Source organism: Musa acuminata, chromosome BXJ2-4 (genome assembly GCF_036884655.1).
Source record: "Musa acuminata AAA Group cultivar baxijiao chromosome BXJ2-4, Cavendish_Baxijiao_AAA, whole genome shotgun sequence".
Taxonomy (NCBI): domain Eukaryota; kingdom Viridiplantae; phylum Streptophyta; class Magnoliopsida; order Zingiberales; family Musaceae; genus Musa; species Musa acuminata.
In genome coordinates, this window is record NC_088341.1 from 41,450,821 (window position 1) to 41,472,688 (window position 21,868).

At 37.9% G+C, this 21,868-nt stretch overlaps 3 protein-coding genes across 5 annotated transcripts; 2 read left to right on the forward strand and 1 right to left on the reverse strand.

Annotated features, from left to right (window-relative positions):
• The first annotated feature begins 816 nt into the window (after window positions 1-816).
• LOC103982890 (26S proteasome non-ATPase regulatory subunit 12 homolog A) lies at window positions 817-6,647 on the forward strand. Of its 2 annotated transcripts, XM_009399955.3 has the most exons (11): window positions 817-859; window positions 1,506-1,694; window positions 1,916-2,023; window positions 2,103-2,207; window positions 2,382-2,438; window positions 2,540-2,736; window positions 4,164-4,263; window positions 4,339-4,451; window positions 4,566-4,719; window positions 4,808-4,885; window positions 6,101-6,647. In XM_009399955.3, exons 1-11 carry the CDS (start codon window positions 857-859, stop codon window positions 6,317-6,319), a joined length of 1,323 nt encoding a protein of 440 aa, XP_009398230.2. In that variant the 5' UTR covers window positions 817-856; the 3' UTR covers window positions 6,320-6,647. The 2 variants fall into 2 exon arrangements, with proteins under 2 accessions (XP_009398230.2, XP_009398229.2); XM_009399954.3 differs by lacking the exon at window positions 817-859 and having other exon boundaries at window positions 1,500-1,694.
• A 2,858-nt stretch (window positions 6,648-9,505) lies between these two features.
• LOC135609213 (transcription factor MYB97-like) lies at window positions 9,506-12,563 on the reverse strand. 2 transcript variants are annotated; one of them, XM_065102317.1, is made up of 3 exons: window positions 11,854-12,563; window positions 11,000-11,726; window positions 9,506-10,029 (listed from the first exon to the last, which is right to left on the reverse strand). In XM_065102317.1, the coding sequence occupies exons 1-3, from the start codon at window positions 12,151-12,153 to the stop codon at window positions 9,770-9,772; spliced, it is 1,287 nt and encodes a 428-aa protein (XP_064958389.1). In that variant the 5' UTR covers window positions 12,154-12,563; the 3' UTR covers window positions 9,506-9,769. The 2 variants fall into 2 exon arrangements, with proteins under 2 accessions (XP_064958389.1, XP_064958388.1); XM_065102316.1 differs by having other exon boundaries at window positions 9,506-10,041; window positions 11,854-12,559.
• A 948-nt stretch (window positions 12,564-13,511) lies between these two features.
• Window positions 13,512-21,618, forward strand: LOC135610939 (arogenate dehydratase/prephenate dehydratase 2, chloroplastic-like). Its single transcript, XM_065106046.1, has 11 exons — window positions 13,512-14,113; window positions 16,809-16,873; window positions 16,977-17,069; window positions 17,152-17,352; window positions 17,432-17,512; window positions 17,581-17,676; window positions 18,712-18,789; window positions 18,872-18,961; window positions 19,048-19,115; window positions 19,468-19,549; window positions 21,153-21,618. Exons 1-11 carry the CDS (start codon window positions 13,828-13,830, stop codon window positions 21,207-21,209), a joined length of 1,197 nt encoding a protein of 398 aa, XP_064962118.1. The 5' UTR covers window positions 13,512-13,827; the 3' UTR covers window positions 21,210-21,618.
• The last annotated feature ends 250 nt before the right edge of the window (window positions 21,619-21,868 follow it).

Consider the following 21,868-nt stretch of genomic DNA (forward strand, 5'->3'; position numbering starts at 1 on the left):
GGTTAGTCATGACGATCGAGCATGGGACCTCAATAAGTCGCGCTGTTTAACATCGTCAATTAGTCATGATGATGTAGCATGGTTAACATCCGCAGCCCCACCCCCTCAACGGCTATTCCCTCATTTGATGTGGTCTTCTAAATAAATAAATAAATATATATATATATATATATATGTATATATATCTTATAATTCGATATCTATTTCAATGAGAATGAAACGTATATCATCATCAGAAGAATGATTAATTGAGGTTAAACTAACCCATTATTTGAGAAAAGAATTAGGATTTATCGTAGAGACAAAAATTCTATTAATTAAAGCTGGGGATTTGGTTTGGACTTGTTGAGGTCGTGTCACTTCAGACTCAGGGCGGCAGCTATAACTGCTTTAGGGGCAAGGCCGCACCGTCGACCCCTCCGGCTGTGTTTTGAGGGAGGACCTTTCGCGAAGCAGCCCACAGACCACCTGGCTTATTATTGGATGAAACCCATGGGACCCAACGTAGTCCACCGATGACATCCCCAACTGGAACTTTCCTTTTGTTTCGTGGGTAGATGAGGATCAGTGGGGCCCAAAACCAGTTAGTGAAACTTTTTGACTGAAAGAAACCGTGGGGCCTTCTCCTTGTCCAATAAGAAGACAGATATCTCATACGAGTAGGAAAGGCATGTACGAAAAATATTTTGTTAAGGGCTCTTTTGGAAGCACAATGATATAGCTTTTTGAAAATTTCGGATTCGGATCTGTTTCTGTAGATCCGTACTGGATCCGACCGAAACCACCCGCAACTCTTTTAGCGAATGGTCACGCCTTTCCCTTGCACTGTCCGCTGGGGCTCCGAGTCGCTTCCAAGATGGTGTGCTTCTCTTTGATCTCGAGATCCCGATTCCATTTCCATCCGTCGTTCCCGTCGATCCATGTTTTGGCTAAAGATCTGAGCTCCATTTATTTTTCTCTTCTTTGCTTTTGTTTCTCAGAGCCGTCGATCTTGATTTTTTATGACTCAATTGCTCTTCGTGTTTCTGTTCGACTTCTTCTTCTTAATCGTTTGGCTGATCTCGGGATAGTGTTCGTATCTTTTTATCGGTGAAGTTAGGAATGGTTTTACCCTCTTATGGTGGTCTCTTTGGATCTTGTACGGTGGAAATTGTGTTTCTTGTTCCTCATGATCCAATGACTGGTGTTTAATTTGAACTTGTCTGGAGGAGGGCTTAGCTATGTTTCTTTTAAGAAAAGAAGGAAATTTGGATTAGTAGTTTCTTGCATGAGAAGAAATCCAGTAATATCTTGCTTTCAGAACTGATATTGTTTATTTTAATGCTTATAATATGTCGAAGAATTTAGCCCGACAGTGAAATTATTCATAGATGTCGATCGAAATACTCTTATCCAACAGAACTGTGACTTTTCCCCTAGTCTATGCGATTGATGCAAAGTCATTAGTATGGCTTGTTCTCAGCCTCCCTCATCATGATTTCTGATGTAAAATTTGTTTGATGCAGGAAGAGAATCTAGATGCTTCTGTAGATTCTCTATTGAATGTGGAGAAGCAAATGAGGCTTGCTGGTGATGTGGCTGGAACAAAGAAAGCTGTTATTGACATTGTGGAGCTTTGCTACAAAGCACGTGCATGGAAGACTCTGAATGATCAGATTGTTCTTCTCTCGAAGAGAAGAGGACAGCTTAAGCAGGTAAATTTCTTCTTTCTTTTTTTCGTTCCTTTTATGTTTGCTCTGGCTAATCTTCTTGTTCAATAGCTGCATGCCATGTAAACACAAAGGCATTTGTCATAGAGGAATGTTGGATCCTTGATTTTAATGATTTAGATTTCAACTTATTTGGTATACTTATTCATAACTTTCACTACCTTTTGTTGGTTTTTCATATCTTCTCTTACCATTCTCTTGTGCAGGCTGTGACTGCTGTGGTGCAAAAAGCAATGCAGTACATTGATGATACACCTGATATTGAAACTCGCATTGAGTTAATCAAGACCCTGAACAATGTTTCTGCTGGGAAGGTGAATGACACATCATGTTGGAGCTAGAGGCGACCGTTCTTTACTTATATTAAAAACTATCTAATGGAACCTTTTGCAGATTTATGTCGAGATAGAGCGGGCACGTTTAATTAAAAAACTTGCAGAGATTAAAGAAGAACAAGGCCTTATATCTGAGGCTGCTGATTTGATGCAAGAAATTGCTGTAAGTTGTGACTTAGATTTTGTATCCCTAGGTTGCAAGAATGATATGAAGCCTTAGGTTATACTAGGAATATGTTGCTTCTGAGTAGTTATGAGTCTTAAAACTGCTGTTTTTCAATTTATCTGTTTTGTTTTACCCTTTTGTTAATGTCATTCTTTGTTGCATAATTTACAGGTGGAGACTTTTGGAGCCATGGCAAAGACTGAAAAAATCGCTTTCATTCTTGATCAAGTATGAGGCTGCGATAACCTTTCCTCCAGTTACTCGTTACCAATTATTGACATAAATATTATGTATCAATGCTGACATGCACTCAAAACAAACAAATCCAGGTGCGCTTGTGCTTAGACCGTCAGGATTATGTACGGGCACAAATTTTGTCAAGAAAAATTAGTCCTCGGGTATTCGATGCAGATGCTTCAAAAGGTAAAAAGAAGCCAAAGGAAGGTGATAATGTTGTTGAAGAGGCTCCTGCAGATATACCTTCACTCTTGGAGTTGAAGCGCATTTATTATGAACTAATGATTCGGTATATTCGTTTACTTGCTAAATTCGTTGTTATACCAAAGCCATCTGGTATAAACAATTTATCTTCATCTGAAGATTGCAGTTTTTAAGAGTAAAACCAAGTTGTGCTTCAAAGCAATAATGTGACTGCAATAAAAATGCATACTTTGCAAATTCAATTTTCCTTCATGTCTATAACCTTGAGCACTTGTAAGATGGCACACCTTTGCCCAACAGCAATGTTTCCCTATTGTCTTTGGTGTCATGGTTTCAAATCATGGACATTGTCTCTCCTCACGTATAGTTAAGCAGGAGCCTTTCATCACTCAACTGCCTTTTCTGGACCCAGTGGAATATTTTTATTCAATATGTCAGTCTTGTGATCTAAGTGCAGTGGGTATACCTAATCAGTCTATGTGAATAATCTATTTTGATTATTTTTAATGCCCACATTTTCTTTCTGTAGTTTTGGATCGACTAATTATAACTGCAATGGACAATAATCATTCGAGGTCTGGGACTTAATTGAGGGTCATTTAGAGTTTCTTTTGTCCAAGTGGTACAGACTGGTGTATCAGAGTTTTTAATTTAGTCAACTTAGTTGTTGCCCTTATTAATGCAATGTATCTGTAATAGTTCACTCAGTGAAAATATATGTTGCCTTCGGCTATCAAGGTTCTTCCCGTCATCTGTAATATTCACCCTTTTGTCATTATCTTGTTCTATTTACTGGCTTTACTATCACCAGTTCTTTGCGTGTGACTTAATTTACATTTTATTACAGCTCAACTAAATTCCTTTGGTAATAAACACAAGGGATAAAAAGAGGAGGGTCATTTCTTGTTCTCCGAGGCCCATGACATGGGTTGTGTTCCTCTGGCTCTTGCATTATCTTGGAAATGTTGATTGTTTGAATAAAGTGTTAGTATCATTAGAGTTTATTCTCTCTCATTCCATCACAAAGTACAATAATTTACATGTAGCACCTGCCAAAACGAGGCACTAAGTGGGATCATAGTTCTTATTAAGTCATGAAGTGGTGAAGAAATGATTAGTTGTATGTATCAAGTCTTGCTTGTGTAGAATCCATTAAAGCTCCCACTCCCTTGGCCTATGTAGTTGGGGTAGGGCATCTTTGGCATCCAACAAAAGTGGAAATCCCTCTTTTCTCTTGCAATGTCTTCTTTGAAGAGGGACAGAAGGAAAAGAGAAGGGGGTGGGGGGATTAGTTCTGCTGTAAAGTGTTCCCTTGGGAAGCAACTTCAATCTTGCATCTTACTCCAATCTGATTTGGTTATTGTGTTCTGAGCATGCATATTGCTTAAGTTTTATTAGAAATGAGGTGTACTTTTCAGGAGTATTTCTGTTTAGTTCTAGTTGCAGTATCTCTCTTTGTTGGTTTGAGGAATGAATGGCTAGTAACTAGCTTTTTTATTTTGCCTGGTGCAGCTATCATTCTCATAACAATGATTACCTGGAAATATGTCGTAGTTACAAGGCAATATACGGCATTCCTTCTGTAAAAGAGGACTCAGCACAGTGGATTCCTGTAAATGTTTGCTTACTCATTTCTTTTCCCATGGGAATTGCACTGGAGCTATTCTGAGAAGTATTCTGTTTACAGGTGCTAAGAAAAATTTGCTGGTACTTGGTGTTGTCTCCACACGACCCTATGCAATCAAGTCTTCTTAACTCTACTTTAGAAGATAAAAATCTTTCTGAGCTTCCTAGTTTTCAGTATGAATTATGTTTTGAATGCTTGTCCACTATATGTATTATTAGCTTTTTTTATTGGATTATCTGATTACTATGGTCTCATATGCTATTTTTTGTTGTTGACTCGCATCCTAGTTTATTGTTGAAGCAGCTTGTAACCATGGAGGTGATTCATTGGGCAAGTCTTTGGGAGATGTATAAGGTCGAGTTTGAAAATGAGAAAAATCTTCTTGGAGGGTCTTTGGGTACCGAGGCTGAGGAAGATCTGAAACTTAGAATCATTGAACATGTACATTGTGCTTACTATTCATTTCCATATGTTTTGTTTCCAATATAGTTTCTGTTACTAACATTTGTTACTTTTGTCATATTTACAGAATATATTGGTAGTATCAAAGTATTATTCAAGGATAACCTTAAAGAGGCTTGCCGATCTTCTATGCCTCAGTTTACAGGTTTTGTTTCTATTCTCTTTCTTGAATGTTATTATTTGTAGGAATGTATTCCCCAGGTTTCTTTTCTTGTTCCTTTAAGTTTATCATTGGTGATATCATTGCATAAGCATGATTAGCATAGAGGTTATTCTGCCTTTTTTTTTTTTTTCCTTTTTTACTTTTGCACCTTAACTTGGGACTCCATACTCAAATTTCCTCACCCTTTCCACACTGTCCCATTGTGGCATTAGCTTAATCATGTCACAGTGAATGGTTCCCATCAATGAACAATAAGCAAGATAGTCACTTCTATGTGATTCAGAATATTCTACTTATTCTTTATACAAACAGATTTACTAAAAGATTGGTTTCTAACCTGCAAATCTTATTGGGGATGAGAGTTACAGAATTTTCAATCTGATGCCTTTTATGTCAAACACATAAATGTAGCACGTCTGTCTATGTTGACAAAATTCAACTTTTCATCTTCGTAGAAACAATGACTGACTCACTCTAATTGTTGTCATGACTTTTTCTAGATACTATTCCTTGTATTGTTGGGCTGCAACTTCCTCTTAATATTCATCTAGATGTAATAAATTTTGCTTTTGTTTGTTGTAGAATTTTTTTCTCTGCCAAAGGCATGGTTTCCAGCTTTGTTGATATATATACACATACGTATTTAGAGCCGAAAGGATACAATGCGTTAAATTATAAATTTACCCTTTGCCTATGGTGAATCTTGCCTATTTCAGGCTTTTGTTTGATGAAATTTGCACCTTTGTGCCTTAAACTATGATTCCTCATGTTATTCTAAAATTTTCACATACCCTTCTTGTATTAGGAAGGTAGAAAAAAAGAAAATAAAGTGCGTAAGCACTATAAGTTCTTTTGTCCACTGCTCAACTAGTTAAATTTTCATCTCCCTTACCAATAATTCTTTTTTTGCCTTTGTTTATAACTTTATTATTTCTAGTGTAAAAAGGGACACTTGGAAAAGCAATTTGGTGCCACTGTTTTGTGTATAATCTAAGTTGTTGGACACAAGTTTTGGCGTGCCCTTTGATGACAAGGGGAAGGATTAAGTCAGTCAATTATTGCCCTTAATGCTGCCCATCGTGTTTTAGTAAACGGTTTATCTTGCACTAAATTTGCTAGTGGTATAGTTTGCATGACTATTTCTTGGTAGAATTGGTGAGAGTTCTGAAGCAAACTGGCTCCCTCTCTCTCTTTCAGGAGGCAGAAAAGCATCTTTCAGATATGATAGTCTCAAAAGCCCTGGTAGCAAAGATCGACAGGCCTATTGGAATTGTCAGTTTTCAGACAGCCAAGGGTAGCAATGACATGCTCAACTCGTGGGCAATGAATCTAGAGAAGCTTCTCGACCTTGTCGAGAAGAGCTGCCACCAGATACACAAGGAAACCATGGTTCACAAAGCTGTTCTGAGAGCCTGAGTTTATTTCACCGTAAACCAAGGGAAACGTGTCATGCTTTTGGCAGATTTAAAATGATCATGACCCTGTTTCAGAATTCCAAAAGCTTCCCAGCTCTATCATTTCCTGCTTAGGTTGCTGCAAGTGACAACCAAAGGCATATTTCTTCACGGTACACCGATGGAAGTCAAATGGTACCACCCTCGTTTGATTCAAATGTCTTTTGTTTTTGATAGTTTCGCAGTTTTAATTTAGACATGCTTTGTTGGCTGTGCTTACTGTTACTATAAACGAGGTTGGATTGCATCATCAAATTCAATTATTTGCACAAACAAGTTGCATTTGGTTACTTGTTAATTGGTGTTGCATTGCTGCAATTGTGTGTGTTATACTTGTTATATTTGGCTGCAAGAACTCTGGAGATGAACTTGTGATGATAATAGTAATAATAATAATTGTGGGAATGATGGTGATAATGGTGTTATAGTACTCTTAGTAGTAGTGATAATAATAATAATAAGAGGATTTTTTCCTTGAGTATTGGCACACTGAAATTTGTTTTTCAATTATTCCTGCATTTTTCCATCACTATTCTAGAATCGTTTTCGCATCCCATATGGATTAGGAGATTTAGGCATTTGTAGCCCCATACACATAACTAGATGTAAACTCTAAGGTTCGTACTTGGCCTCTTTTACGTCTATTTACATGATGAATTGGTATTAGTTAGTAGATTGGTTTTCTAATTAATAGCTCCCTGTACACTCCTTTGCCTCAGATCGGAGAAGCATGCATGAGTAGCAAATGATAAAGACTTCCTCGCAGTAGCATACTTACTCTATTTTTATGGGGAGAGAAAATAAAGATAATGATATGATTTTAAATTTTATAACTTTGTATGAACTTATAATTATAAGAGTTAAATATTTGATTACTTATAAAAGTGATCACAACTATAGTAAAAGATTTTTTTTTCTCATCAGAAAATAGATAAAATTATTTGTAAGAATTATAAAATTATACATGATGAAAGTTTGGCATATCAATATAGATTGATGATATTAGATATTTACTATAGAAAATGGAAGAAGAAAAAAATAGTACAAAAATTTATTGTGAAATTCTATAGATGATAATGTAAATACTTTTAAAAAGAAGATGAAAATTGAGGTAACTTGAAACTTGGATGAGGATAATATTAATATTATCTAAACTATGATAGTCAATAAGATTAAGAGCTTAAAAAAAAGAAGATTCTTGATGAAATTAAAGATAAAGGTGCAACCTTAATAGGGGTCGGTGGTGCTAGGGAGTTCAAAAAATATTTTTTACTAAAATATCATGTTTTAAATATTGATAAAATTATAAAATATATAAAATTTTAAAAAAATTGCTAAAAAATAATTAGTATAGTAAGTTATAAAACTTATAATAATTTTTATAATAAAATTATATAGTAAAGATAGTGAAAAAGATATATATATATATAATCCCTAAAACCAAAGAAATGAAGTGTAAGGATTTAAATAATATTAGATGTATTAAGGACAAAGATCTAAAAATACTTATTACTGATAACGAGACTAAGCAAAGATAAAAAATTTATTTTTATAAATAATTTAATAAATATTCCACACATGACTTAGATTTAATAATAAATAATAGTGATATATTTAATAATATTCATAAAATTAGAGCTAATAAAGTAAAAGATATATTAAATAATATAAAAATAAATAAGAGTGTGGGGCTTGATGGATCTCTTATCAAGGTTTGAAAATATTTATGGGATTAGAGAGTTACTTGGTTAACTAAATTATTTAATAAAATTATTAGATTCAAAAGTATAGATGAATAGAGAAAGAGTTTTTTAGTACTAATTTATAAAAATAAGGGTAACATACAATATCATTCAAATTATAAAGAAATTAAAATCATAAGTCATACTATTAAACTTCCAGAAAGAGTCATATAAGACTTCAAATAAATATTTCTAAAATTTAATTTGGTTTTATACCTAAAAATTAACCATAGAAGTTATTTATGTATTAAGATAATTAATAAAAATGTATAGGGAAAAAAAAGGGATTTGCATATGATTATTATTGACTATAATAAATCTCTAGCATTCCTAGAGATTTATTATAGTGGGTTTTAAAAAGAAAGATATATTGACTAATTATATTGATATTATTAAAGATATGTACGATGACATAACTATTAGTGTATAGAGAATGTGTTTAATGAATTTTCTATTAGCATGAGGTTACATCAAGTATCCGTATTAAGTTTCTATCTTTTCATATTGATAATGGATAATCTTATTAGTTATTTATATGATGGACTTTCCTGATATATGTTATTTGCTGATGATATTATCTTAATAAATAAAAACTTAAATGAAACAATGAGAATTGGTGCAGTGCACTTATTTTGCATGAAGAAGTGTTATGTTCGTGCAAACTAAAACTCGGCTTCGCCAACAAGAACCCTTTATGGTCACCCACTATTAATCTTATGCAAATGAGCATCTCAATCTTATCACCACAAATCTATTGAGGGATCCACATCTGATGAACCAAATATGAACTCATACATTGATCATGATCAATGAGAGATGACATATCTGTCGACGTACAAGAGGTGTCATTCATTGACTAGGAAAAAAAGGTCTCCGTTAAAGAGGTGGCAAAATAATTGGAATTGTGACCTAACCCGAGTGGAAGCTGGTGGCAAAAGATTTCCAGATTAAAGACATGCATTGCCGTCAACAACAATCATCCAGGATGGGGACTTAGGAACACACAATAGGAAGAACCATGATTAGGTTAAGCTGCTGGTTTGTCTTGCTTTGTAACTCAGAAGCTTTGATCTTATATAGAACATTCCACCCAAATACTTGTGTTCCCTCAATGTTCAGCTCACCATTTTGTGTGCTTATTATTAATCTGGGCCACAGCACCTGTACTCAGATCAACTAAACTCTTACCATCCATTAGTGTGAGTAGAGTAATTCCTTCCTACTATTCTGACAAGGTTCCTCTTTGCAGCCACAACTAAAACAAGCCCAGCCTGTGATGTCACAGAATTGGAACTATTCCTCAGTCATACTCATGAATGAAGATGCTTGCTACTTATGATAAATGGTTGCCAAAACTGTGATAGGTAACAAGAGAGATGTCAACACAAGATGGTAATTACAGTGCATTGGATTTAAGAACAAATCACCCATGCATTACTTATTCAGTGGGTGGGAGTTCCTACTGGTTATAGTGCACAATGGGAGAAGAAAAAGAAAAAGAACATAGAGATACTACTTACCCTCCAACATGACAACTGGGTCGACGTTCATACATAGCATGCAGTCTAATGCATTTAATTACAAGCCTTCAAGATAAGTTCTCTATGGACTCATACAGCAGACTAAAGTGAGTGACCTTTAGAAGCTGATGGTCATCAATATGTAGGTCTTCAACAGATTCCTGGCATGTTGTTCCATGGCCATGAACTGATATTCCAGTCGTGGTCTGAGGATGCGATGGAGACGGGAGAAGCCAACTGATGTATGTCGAGCCCTGTTTCGTTGCCCACCATGGCCGGTGACTCTGTGCTGTCGGTATTGCACCATTCAGGGATCATCGATACTGGCGGTGCCGGGATGTCAAGGAGTGCAGATATATCGTCTTGCTCGGTGTTGGCATCGCACCGTGGTTCACTCTTATTCTTGGATCCTGCTAGAAGGGCTAGCCATTGGTAATGCAGCACAAATAGTATGAGTTAGAACACAAAATGCAATCAGAACTTTACAATCAAAGCTTTTTCAGATGAAGAATAGAAATTATAGAAGAAAAAGGAAAGACTCATGAGAACAGACATCTCATTTATATAGAGGAGAATGTAGTCTAGCCATGTAAAATTTGAATTCCTTTTGAGATTCTAATAGCAGTGGTCAAAATGGATGTTCATGACTTAGTGAAATCAACACAAAAGCATAAGGAAAGCTTCAGTCAGATACATAGAAAGAACTGAAGAATTAGAAACAAGGGATGCGGAGAGAGAAAATTGAGAAGGAAAAGCTTGATGAAGAGAACAAAAAACAGTCAGCCCACTACAATGCCATCCGTGTCTGCCCAAAAGAGAATCTTTCTAAAAGAGATTTGACAGAGAAAAGCTTGAGGAGCCCCCATGAAGAGGATCAAATTTTACACTACATATGATGAGGGTTGGAGTGGAAATGGTCTTTAGAGATTTGTCTGTGATCCTACATTGGCAAGAACCTCGTGCGTGCCGGGTCGCTTTTTTTCTTTTATTTTGGCATTTATTCATACCCTTTAACAAACTACACAGATGCATCCAAAACGACAGAATTCGAAAGAATAAAAGATTAAATTGCAGACAAGTTTTCATATAAGAAAAAGGAGAGGAAAAGAATCACAACAACAATACATCTCTGCTTCTCACGGATATAAAGATTTAAGAGTGTTAAGAATTACTCTAAGAAGTCCTAAATTTCATACTTAGCTCATATAATTCTACTGCTAATGGAGGAAGATAAATTTGATCAAACTAAGTGGACAGATTCTGAGTTCTATTCTGTTGCAGTGCTTCTGTCTCAATCATGTTATCTCATATTAGTAGTTCTAATGCAGAGACTACCAACACATGGAACGGAAACAAGAGGATTAGTTCGATAGAACTCACCCATGTCGCAATCCAAGCCTTCCAACTTCGTGGCGGATCCCAAGGAGCAGCCTTGAGAAGTCTCCTTGATGGCTTCGCTGCTATCGCCGCCGAAGAAGACGTGCTCCCACACCGCTTCCTGCTCGCCGACGGTTGGCAGTGCCAAGAGCTCCCCGAGCTTCATATCCTCGGGGACATGGGCGTCCTGCAGCAGAGCCTCGAGCAGGCCGCTGCTGGTAAGACCGTCGCGGCCTCCGACGGGTTCCGGGAACAATTGGCATGAAGGGAGCTCCATTTTCGCCATCGTTGGCCACGGCACCGGCGGCAGCCGCTGCGGCCGGCTTACTTCATAATTTCCCGGCCCAAGCTGCTGCTGCGGCTGAAAAAGAGAGGTTGGCGTCGGCGGCGGCGAGGCGGGCGAGAGCGGGAATCCAAAACCGAGGTGACAGGAGAACAGATTTTGCGGGAGGGGAGGCAGAGTCATCCCCGACGAAGGCCGAAAAATGGCGGGATCCAGCAACGGGGCGGGCCGCAAGGAGGGGAGCCGGGCGCTGAACTCCGCGGCGGAAGGCGGAGGTGGCAGCGGCGGCGGCGTCCGGAGCAACGTCGAAGCCTGTTGCTTCAGCTGGTGATCGAATCCGACGGCCTCTTGCAGCTCCGGCGGGTAGATGGGAAGGCCGGCGCGCTGCCGGCGCTTGAGGCGGGTGTTCCAGTAGTTCTTAATCTCATTGTCCGTCCTTCCCGGGAGCTGGCAGGATGAGAGAAAAAGAACGAGTAGGAGAAAGAGATCAAATTTTGCACGAGAAGAACAGCCACCGTAACAGGAAGGAGAGGAGAAGGATGTGGTGGTGGTGGTGGTGGTGGAAGACAAGTACCTGAGCGGCCATGCGCGCCCATTTATTGCCGAGCTGGGCGTGGAGGCGAAGGATGAGGAGCTCCTCGTCGGGTGTGAAGGATCCCTTCTTGAGGTTGGGGCGGAGGTGGTTGGCCCAACGGAGGCGGCAGCTCTTGCCGCAGCGCGCCAGCCCGCTGTGCCGCTGCACCGCATTCCAGTTCCCCTCCCCGTGCCGCCTCACATGCTCCACCAGGATCGCGTCCTCCGCCGGCGTCCACGGCCCCTTCTTCAGCCCCCTTTCCGCCTTCTTCCCTCCTCTTTCTCCTTCCTCGGCCTTCATGCCTTCTTCTTCCTACGCTTCGCCTTCTCTTCGCTTCTCCTCCCCCTCTCCCTCTCCTTTTCACATACACTACCAACCTCCCCCTCCTCCTACTTGTCGTTTATATATACGCAATATAATTACAATAAACTAAGCGACGAAAAAGACAAAACAAAGCTAATCGAGAGGCATAAACACAGCTTCTTCTCCTTTTTCTAATTTGTAGATAAAAGGAGAGAAGAACACAACGAAATCTCTCCCTCGGTTCTTCTCCAGGACAGGGAAACGAGGGGGGATGGAGATGTTTTTATTGCTCGAGGTGGAAGAAGGGAGATGGTGGCGTTGCGATTCGAAGGGAGCGAGTGGTGGCGGTGGGTTTCGGAGCCGAGTATGTGAGTGGGGTCCAGGCAGGAGGTGGGGCCGCTTCCCAAGAGAAGTCGATACAGAGAGGCGTAAGAAACTGTGAGTGGCCGAGACGGACGCGGTGGCGCAGTGGGTCGATGAATGTGCAGATTGGGAGGGTGGGATATTTATATTTCATGTCGTTATGGATTAATTAAATATATAATTAGTAAGTAATTAAGAGAATAATTGCGGGGAGAGGTGAAGCATGGAGATCGGTCCGCGTACCCCCCGGGTGGCCTCACACGTGGTGCTCCGCCTCCGCCTCCGCCACCCCTCGGTGCTGTTAGCTTAACACGCCTGCCTTCGCCTCCTCCCTTAGCTTCCCCCCATCACCACCCACTCCCTCTTCTCTCTCTCTCATCATCATCATCATCATCATCATATCCGTCTGTCTTAAAATTGTCTTAGTAATCCACTACAACAGTAATTAGTTTAGCTTGGTCTCTCAGTTTGTTTTGTTGAAGTTACAATGGATCATCATTATTGGGTTATAAATGATTAAACTTAACGGTAACAGTTATTATTAGCACTGCCTTCGAAATAAGCATTAGGAAAAAAAATATTTATTTAATTACAGCAAAAAATATATAATTAATTATGTGCTTCACGAGAAGTTTGTTTGAGTTGAAGAAGCATATTAATGTAAATTAAACTTTTAATTTACAATTATAATATATATTTATTTGAAGGAATAATATATGCTTAGCTTATACTGAGAAGGATAGATGCAGGAGTAAATACTTGGCTCACAATTTGAAGCTGTCGTGGCCCACGATTAGAGCCCACCAATGCGACGCTAAATGGATCACCCTGGAAAATTTGCCGGGCCTGCTACGTCACCCTGGGAACACGTCGCGGGTGACTCTGCCCTGCCGGATTTGCCTGCTACCGTCCATTCTACGTACATGCACATCTATATCCATTGATCAAGTCCCTAAGACGAGTACGACACTGAAAGCGAAAGAGTCAAAAAGACTGCTACTAAGGAGTGACCTATCCTTCCCCAATGGATTTGATGTAAAGAGATCAAAGTCGCCGCTCGGCTTTATGGACTCTCAGCAATGACTTCACCGCTAAATTACACGTAGAGCGACGCATATCGTCGCTGGTCTTCCGTCCCACCGAAGGACGCCATTTTTGGTTCCCCTGCTCCCTTCTCTTGATACCTACCCGCTGCCAACGATCCCACCTAACTCTCTTCTCCGCCGTGGAAAAAGCCCTGTCTTCCCCACTTCTTGATCCGAAATGCGCTGATTCGGCCTTCGTGGGCTCTGAATTGGGGAACAGAGGATGGCTTCCCAGTCCCTGGCAGCGGCAACCGCTGGGCATGGCGGTGCCCGTTGCGGTCGCCATCATGTGGGGTGGAGGGCTCTGCCGAACTTCGCGGCTCCGGATTGGAGACGGGAGGGGGCGCGGGGCGGGATATTGCGTTGTGTCGGTGTCTGTCTGAAGCCCGTGGAAGATGACAACTTGTCTCCGTCAGCGGCACCGGTGCCGGCGCCGCCTTCTCGGTTGTCGGCGGACCAGGCGGTCGAGGAATCGAGAAAATGGGGTCGCGATTCGGGTTTGCTTCCAAGTATAAGTTCTTTCTTGGTGTTAAATCTTGCCGATTTGGTCTGGTTATGGTTTTAATGTGTTTACATACTTGGAAACCTGATGTAGCATTTATTATTACTGTTTTCGTCATGGCTTCTTTATCGCTGTGAACATTAGTAAGTGAAATAGAACTTTCCTGATCAGATGTTTGGATAAAATTAGATGGATCTCTTGTGCCGTAACAAAATTTTGATTTTACGATCCACCGCTCACTTGTCTCCGTTTCTTCAGATTAGTCATATTGCATTTTTTCTAACATAATGGCACAAAATTCTGATTTTTCTCGTGAATTTGCGTGACTATTGGTAAGGACATTGGTTTTGTTTTTATTGCTTTGGATGTGTCTAGGAAACGGTTTTCATGTAGTAAGAAGACACCTTCTGGCAAGAGATTTTGTTTTTGGTTTTAGACAAAGAAGAGAGTTTCTACTGATTTTATTGTTCTTAATGGGTTTTGATTTTTGTTTTAAATGTTTTTCAACATATGATCTCTATTTTTGTACAAGAGCTCTTGGAGAGACAGATTCAGCTTTGATGGGCAAATTAATAACTACATTTATAAGTAGATAATGGTGTTACAAACACTGGTTAATAGGATAGTGCAAATGCTATATAGGTTTCCTTTTTAGGGTTTAATCGGCTAGATTTATAAGTAGGACTATCAAGAAGTAATAGAAAGATAAATGTCTCTCATTCTTTCCTAACCTAAATAGAAAAAAGGAGTCTCATAATTTGTAGTCTTCTTGGCAGTTTCACATTTGGGTAGAGTTTGTGATATGGCCATCCATGATCTAATTCCATGGTGACTTAGGCATGGGGCTGCATTGGACGATAGCAACCAATAATGTTTTTGGTCTTATTTTAACTAACTATTGGCACACTCAACACATGTGGTGAGTGATAGTGAAATTCACACACCATTACCAGCAACTATGCACATAAACTGGAAGCCTATGGCACCGTGCGTGGTAATCTCTTGGTCTCTTAAAGAAAAAACTAAAGGTTTGATAGACAACCTGGATTAAATATTTGGGCAACCTGTGCATTCAAATAATAACGACACAGAAAAAAGCTCTTTCGGTGGTATTGAATGGAGATTAAAATGACACACACACACATATATATACACACAATGTATGTCCCCTATATCTGAAATGTATAGAAGCTCATGTTTCCATAAATGGTGGTCAAGCCAGAACTTCCTTTTGTCGTATCTGTATCATTTTTGTTACGTATAACTTATTCTCTTGCCTGTCATATCCGAGTTTCATATACCTTGGGTGAAGGGGTCGTGATTGATGACCATTCTCAAACTTTTTAACCTCATTTACATTTCATGTAGATGAGTGCTTTTCAAGTTGATCCATAATGGCCCCAGATTGCAACTGTTGCTGGAAGTGCTAGCATGGAAGGTTCTTGTTCTGGACCATTGACTTCCTTGATTCTAACATGATTTATTGTAGTTATAGTTACCATGATCCTTTATGGTCTATATTCTTGGCATATTCATAGAAAAGCAGTACAAACTTCTGCATTTTTATTTTCCTAATTACCCTTGAAATTTAAAACTGTTTAGGAGCAAATCACTGGAGAAAGAATGTAGAGTTTTAGGACTTGCTCCATGTGAAACAAGGCCAACTGGCAGGTGGTTTCTGTAGAGGTTAAAGATTCATTAATGATCACTCAGTAAACTGGCATCAAAGATGAGAGTTGTTTTTTCTAAACAAACAATAAATAAATTTAGGGCATTAGTACACCTATAAGATGATTAATGATATAGAGAAGGTACTAGTTAGTGTTTGATGTGGAGCTGCTAATGATTTGAAATTTTGGATAAAATCTTCAACTTCCATTAAAAAAGTGAGAGAAGAGAAAAGGAGCATCCCAGTTATCAGGATGTCTCAACTCTTAAGCATCCCAGTCTTACCTCTACATAAAGACTAGAGGACAACATAATTTTTTTTTTTCTGTTCTTTTTGATGGAAATACCACGAATCAAGGATTAGCATGCCAAATAACATGTGTCAGCATGGGTACAGCAGATGTGCCAAGCTAGAAAGCTGACGTGCTCCATGCCATAGCTTGATGAACTTTTGGTTTCCCTATCCACACAGTAATGTGCTAACAGAACAAAATGGAGCCGCACCATGCTAAAATAAAGTACACACACACATTCCCCATTCCATGATGTTCTAGTTAGACATACAATGAATAAAATAAAGCATGGAGACAAAACATTATATGCAGTAAAACATATTAATAATTTTTAACCTAGCTTTTGCTTGAGCTACTGATGGGGAAAGAGCAACTATGCACCCTAGCCATGCTGGTTCTTGCAGACTTAACTTTGCATGATGCTTGGGAGTGTCAATGCATGAGCCTTTAGTCAATATTAAGGTCTAGGGAGGGTCAATATATGTAGACTTAATCCTACATACAAAGGTTGTTCACACGACACATATCCTTCACACGTGGATTGGAGCAACCTTATCGTGGTGCGAACGGTCACCCTTTTTATACAACCCTCTTTTGATTGTTATTATCGTCTGATCTTTTTAGTCTTTATTGCAACTTGTGGTATAATCAAGACAAGATTTATCTTACTTTAAGTTTTAAGATGGTCTACACTTGTGGCAGTATTTTCCTGCTGGTGAATGAAATGCTTTCAATTTGCAGAGCCATTGTCATTGACTGATCTCTCTGTTACTGAGAAAGGATCTAAAGTACGTGTAGCATATCAGGTATAGGCTGTTTGGTTGTACAACCATATTATGATTTTATGTTAAAGGTGATCACCTGTAGTAATCATGAACAAAGTTTATTCTTCTTGGTTCTTCTGAATAGGGTTTACCTGGTGCATTCAGCGAGGCCGCTGCCCTGAAAGCATACCCACAGTGTGAAGCTGTTCCATGTGAACAGTTTGAGGTTGCATTCAAGGTTCAGTAAGATATCATCTGAGGTGGACTAATCAGTCGAACATCAAAGCATGTGATCTTTAAGCATTCTTTTTCATTTACAGGCTGTAGAACTCTGGTTAGTCGATAAAGCAGTTCTTCCAATTGAGAATTCAATGGATGGAAGCATTCATCGGAATTATGATTTGCTTCTATGCCATAATTTGCACATTGTGGGTGAGGTGCAGTTGTCTGTCAACCACTGTCTTTTAGCTTTACCGGGTGTGAAGAAGGATGAGTTGAAACGCGTATTAAGCCACCCACAGGTTTATGTATAGCTATGTATCTATCTACTTATCACTACTAATTATTTTTTGTTTTTATCAATAACTTCATCATCTGCAGGCACTTGGCCAATGTGGAATTGCATTGAGCAAATTGGGTGTTATTCGAGAAAGTGTCGATGATACTGCTGGTGCTGCTCAGGTAGCTAATAGAATTTGTATTTCTATGCCTCAAGAACTAAAGTTTGATCATTCTAAACCTCTTTACAGCTGATAGCTTTAAAAGGTTTAAGGGATGCAGGAGCAATTGCAAGTGCCCGAGCTGCAGACATCTATGGGCTTCATATACTTGAGGAAAATGTGCAGGCAATAGTTTTTATCTGATTAATATTAGTGTGGTAGATCTTTTCCTTGCATGACGCCTTTTGTCTAAATTGAAATGCAGTTGTGGTTAGCATAGATTTGAAAATATCTCAAGTATATCATGATCATTTGCTGCTTCTCATGTTCTATGGGCTTTGTGGGATTTGGAATAGAACTAAACTTTTTTTTTTTTCATTTTAAGTTTGGTTGTCACCGTAGCTACATGCTCCAAGTAAATCACCATGATATTATTTATAACTAACATTAGAAATATTTAGTGTGTTGCTCACCCAACTTTATCTATTTAATTTCTTTTCTGTTAAATAAGTGCTCCAGTTACTAATTATATACCATCATACTGTTTTTGTATTTTTGACATGGTTTCAGTCTTGGAGCTTTACATGTTTGGCCATTTCTGGTGAAGCAGGTTTGATATTGATAAAAAAACGTGGTGGCTTATTGTCATTTCAATCAGTGTCATAGAGTTTCATATTCTACCAAAAACCATGGTGACTGTTTTACATTGAACAAAGAAAATGGTAAAACATGGTTCCGGTCCTGGAGCTTTACATGTTTAAACAACTGTCTTGGCACAGGACACTGGCATTGACTAAAATAATGTTGAATGTTTATAATACAAATCACTATCAAATTGTTGAAACACTGGAACATCTTTACATTGGTCATGCACCAATTCTAATTTTTCATGAAAAAGTTACTTTAATACGTTGAAATACATAAATAAGCTGATGTAGCAACTGACTTATCTGTAGAATACCATATAGCTTAATTTAGTCCATCTGATGAGGTTCTATCCATGATAAGGCCATAAGGAATCTTGACTGATACAAATTTGTTTACTGAAGCTATCAGTGCATGATGTTCTCTGACAAATGTTGTATTGACAGACAACTATTCGTTGAATGTAGTTCTGACAGTCAAGGATTCTCAAACCTTTTACCATAGTAGGACTGCAGCATTTGAATCTTTTTTGTCTGCTTTCGGTACTCAGATTCTGATCATCTGTAGTAATGACAGGATGTCCCAAAAAATGTTTTAAGGTGTCTTGTTCTTGCTCGTGAACCTATACTTCCCAGGACTGATAGGCCCTTTAAGGTATTATACTGACATGCTGCCATGTTTTAATGCAATTTCATATAAAAGAATGTGAAGGGAAGTTTTTCACTAATTGTTTCAGACTAGCATAGTGTTCACTCTTGAAGAAGGTCCTGGAGTATTATTCAAAGCACTGGGGGTTTTTGCTCTGAGGAAGATAAATTTGACAAAGGTATCTAAATAAAGTAATCTAACTTTCAGCCTTTACAGTAACAACTATTTTTTTCATCAAATTGATAATTTGTTGATCAACTTTAGATTGAGAGCAGGCCCCAAAGGAATAACCCTCTTAGGGTTGTTGATGACCTGAACCATGGTACAGCCAAGTAAGAATGTCAGTTTTTTTAATTTCTTTTCATCCAAGTGCTTGCCCATTTTTATACTGCTTGTATTCTTATTGTGATTTTTTCAAAGGTTGCATGTGCCAATTTTTCTGACTTATGCCAACACTTGGTCTAGTACTGTCTCAAGGGCCTATCTAAACAACATTGGGTTTGCATAGCCCATGGGAACCATGCAAACTAGCATACACATTGCGACACATTATAACATGGGATGCACATTAGCAACCTTGATTTCTTAATATCAAAGTATAATTTTGCACTGCAGAGATATTTATGCTTGGTTCTTTTGAGTTTAACTCCTATATGCTACTTAAATGATGGTTTTTGTTTTCAGGTACTTCGATTATCTATTCTATATTGATTTTGAAGCATCCATGGCTGAGCCTCGTGCACAGAGTGCTTTGTCCAACCTCCAGGTTAGTTTATTGCTCTTTATTGTAATGTTTATTAGATATTGAAATGTAATGTTCTTTTGATATTGAAACTTTCAGAAAGACTCAACAGTATCTTGCTTATTAACTTCTATTCGTGCTGCAGGATCTTGACTACTTGTCAGGAATGTTCATATCAGGAATATATATATGTATATGTATATATGTATATATATATGTATATATGTATACATATATATAGATATATATATGTATACATATATACATATATATATCTATATATATATCTATATATATGTATACATATATATATATATGTATATATTTATACATATGTATACATACATATATATATATAAATATGTATATGTATACATGTATATATGTACATACATATATACATATATATACAAATACACACATACACACACACACACACACACACACACACACACACACACACACACACATATATATATAATCATGAGAATAGTACCACTAATTGCCAATTAATTTATACAGAGATATTCATCCTTCAAACTGCAAAAGGTTCCTGCAAAACTCAGTTAAGGGTTCAACAAGATTTTTAGAGAAATGATAATTAGCAACAAAAACCTTTATGTAATGTACAGCAAGGTACAAACTTTTTGTACTGTCAAGTATCAAAAAGTAACTGCCTTTTTGATGCTCATATTGACCTAGAAACAGTTTCTACCTGTTAATCTCAGCTGCAAAATCTTTGGAGTACCTTTGACTCCTTTTTTTAACTGCCCTAACATTAAGGAACCTAGGTTGATACTCAATATCTATGAAGCAAAATTTTACTAATGCTATAACTGTCAATCTGTCATTCTTATTAAGTTGTTCAACATTGTTTTCCATTTCTGTATATGATGATCCTAAATGGCTGCAAGGAGAATTGACCTCACTGCTTCTTTCTATTCCATTGACCTTTCGACAGTTTTTTTTTCTTTGCTCTTTGTTTTGAAACTCAACCTTGCTCTGGTAAGCTTAGATGATAAGGCATCTTGGTTCAAAATCTGGAATCCTTCTTATGAGTAATAATTAACTGTTGTTTTAGCTTTTAGCGAGTGACATGTGGTAGCTTAAGCATATTTGTGACTTTTATAGATAGGACCTAAGAAAAAAGTAACCTGCTACTTCACAGTCCTTTTTCTGCTTAGTGTCCATGGAGCTAAAATGTTGGTTAATGTTACTTTTGAAATTTCAAGTTGTACAAGTTCTTGCACATTATGTGGTATTCGCCCTTTGTGATGGTTCATAACTGCAACTACTTGCATGAGTCATGCGCTTGGACTTATCAATCTGATCCTCTCTTCATCCTAAGAATTGTTAAAGTTTTCACATCCTCTAGATTCTTTTTTAGCGTAAGTGTATTCCATGACCAATTTAAATTTTGTGTTTTTATCCATAAATATTGGATATTTAATATCCCAATGTACTCATAAAAAGGTAATTAGATTGGACATGCCTAAGCAAAAGGTGCTTAATGCCACATCATGATTGCTTAATAGTATTAGTTATCGTGGTTCATATGATACTCTGGACTTAAACCATGTAATACAAGACACAAGCGGTACTTATTTTGTAATATGTGCCTGTGCAGGAATTCGCGACCTTCCTTCGTGTGCTTGGATCTTATCCAATGGACACAACTCTGTAACTGTGTCGACATCTTGCAGCTTGATTCTTCCTAGCAGCATGAAATCGAGAATGTACCTAAAGCCATGAAAAGAAAGTGTGGTTATAACATTTGCGTTCTCCAGGAGCCGAAGTATTTGGAATCCTATTTCCATTAGGTGATAAATTTTACTTGTTTGAAGTTCTTTTTAGTTCTTTGCTGCCCGAAAGATTCAGAAAAGCACATCATCCATGCATGAGAGCAGCTGATAATTGAACATGCACATCATTGTACTTTCGGCAATAGCCATATAGCGATTGTTAGAAAACCTCAAGGTTTATATCTTGTAGTTTTTCATTAATAAGTATAAAATATATGTTTGTGAACATCAGATCCAGACTGAAACTATTACAATTCTTTAAGACTGATTTATACTGTTCTTATCCCTGAATTTTGATATGTTGTCTTTTCATCATGCTTATGTTTATGTTTATTTTTATTTTTGAACTTTCAAGCGACAAAAAAAAAGAAGAAAAGTAATGGTGGAATGTTTGTGCACTCTACTGCTTTAAAGATTTTGTTCAGTAATGTAATATTTGTGCTCAACCCAATCTGATCATTGCAATTAAGCCGAATGCAATCACTTATTTCACTGATCATGATCTGATAAAAGTTGGTCTCTGCCAATCCACATATTCTTT

Coding starts and splice junctions, on each gene's coding strand:
- LOC103982890 (XM_009399954.3), top strand. CDS start 1,500: ATGCAGGAAGAGAATCTAGATGCTTCTGTAGATTCTCTATTGAATGTG. Junction 1,695..1,915: donor GAAGAGGACAGCTTAAGCAG/GTAAATTTCTTC, acceptor TCTCTTGTGCAG/GCTGTGACTGCTGTGGTGCA. Junction 2,208..2,381: donor ATTTGATGCAAGAAATTGCT/GTAAGTTGTGAC, acceptor CATAATTTACAG/GTGGAGACTTTTGGAGCCAT.
- LOC135610939 (XM_065106046.1), top strand. CDS start 13,828: ATGGCTTCCCAGTCCCTGGCAGCGGCAACCGCTGGGCATGGCGGTGCC. Junction 16,874..16,976: donor AAGTACGTGTAGCATATCAG/GTATAGGCTGTT, acceptor TCTTCTGAATAG/GGTTTACCTGGTGCATTCAG. Junction 17,353..17,431: donor GCGTATTAAGCCACCCACAG/GTTTATGTATAG, acceptor CATCATCTGCAG/GCACTTGGCCAATGTGGAAT.
- LOC135609213 (XM_065102316.1), bottom strand. CDS start 12,153: ATGAAGGCCGAGGAAGGAGAAAGAGGAGGGAAGAAGGCGGAAAGGGGG. Junction 11,727..11,853: donor GGGCGCGCATGGCCGCTCAG/GTACTTGTCTTC, acceptor TCATCCTGCCAG/CTCCCGGGAAGGACGGACAA. Junction 10,042..10,999: donor AGGCTTGGATTGCGACATGG/GTGAGTTCTATC, acceptor ACCAATGGCTAG/CCCTTCTAGCAGGATCCAAG.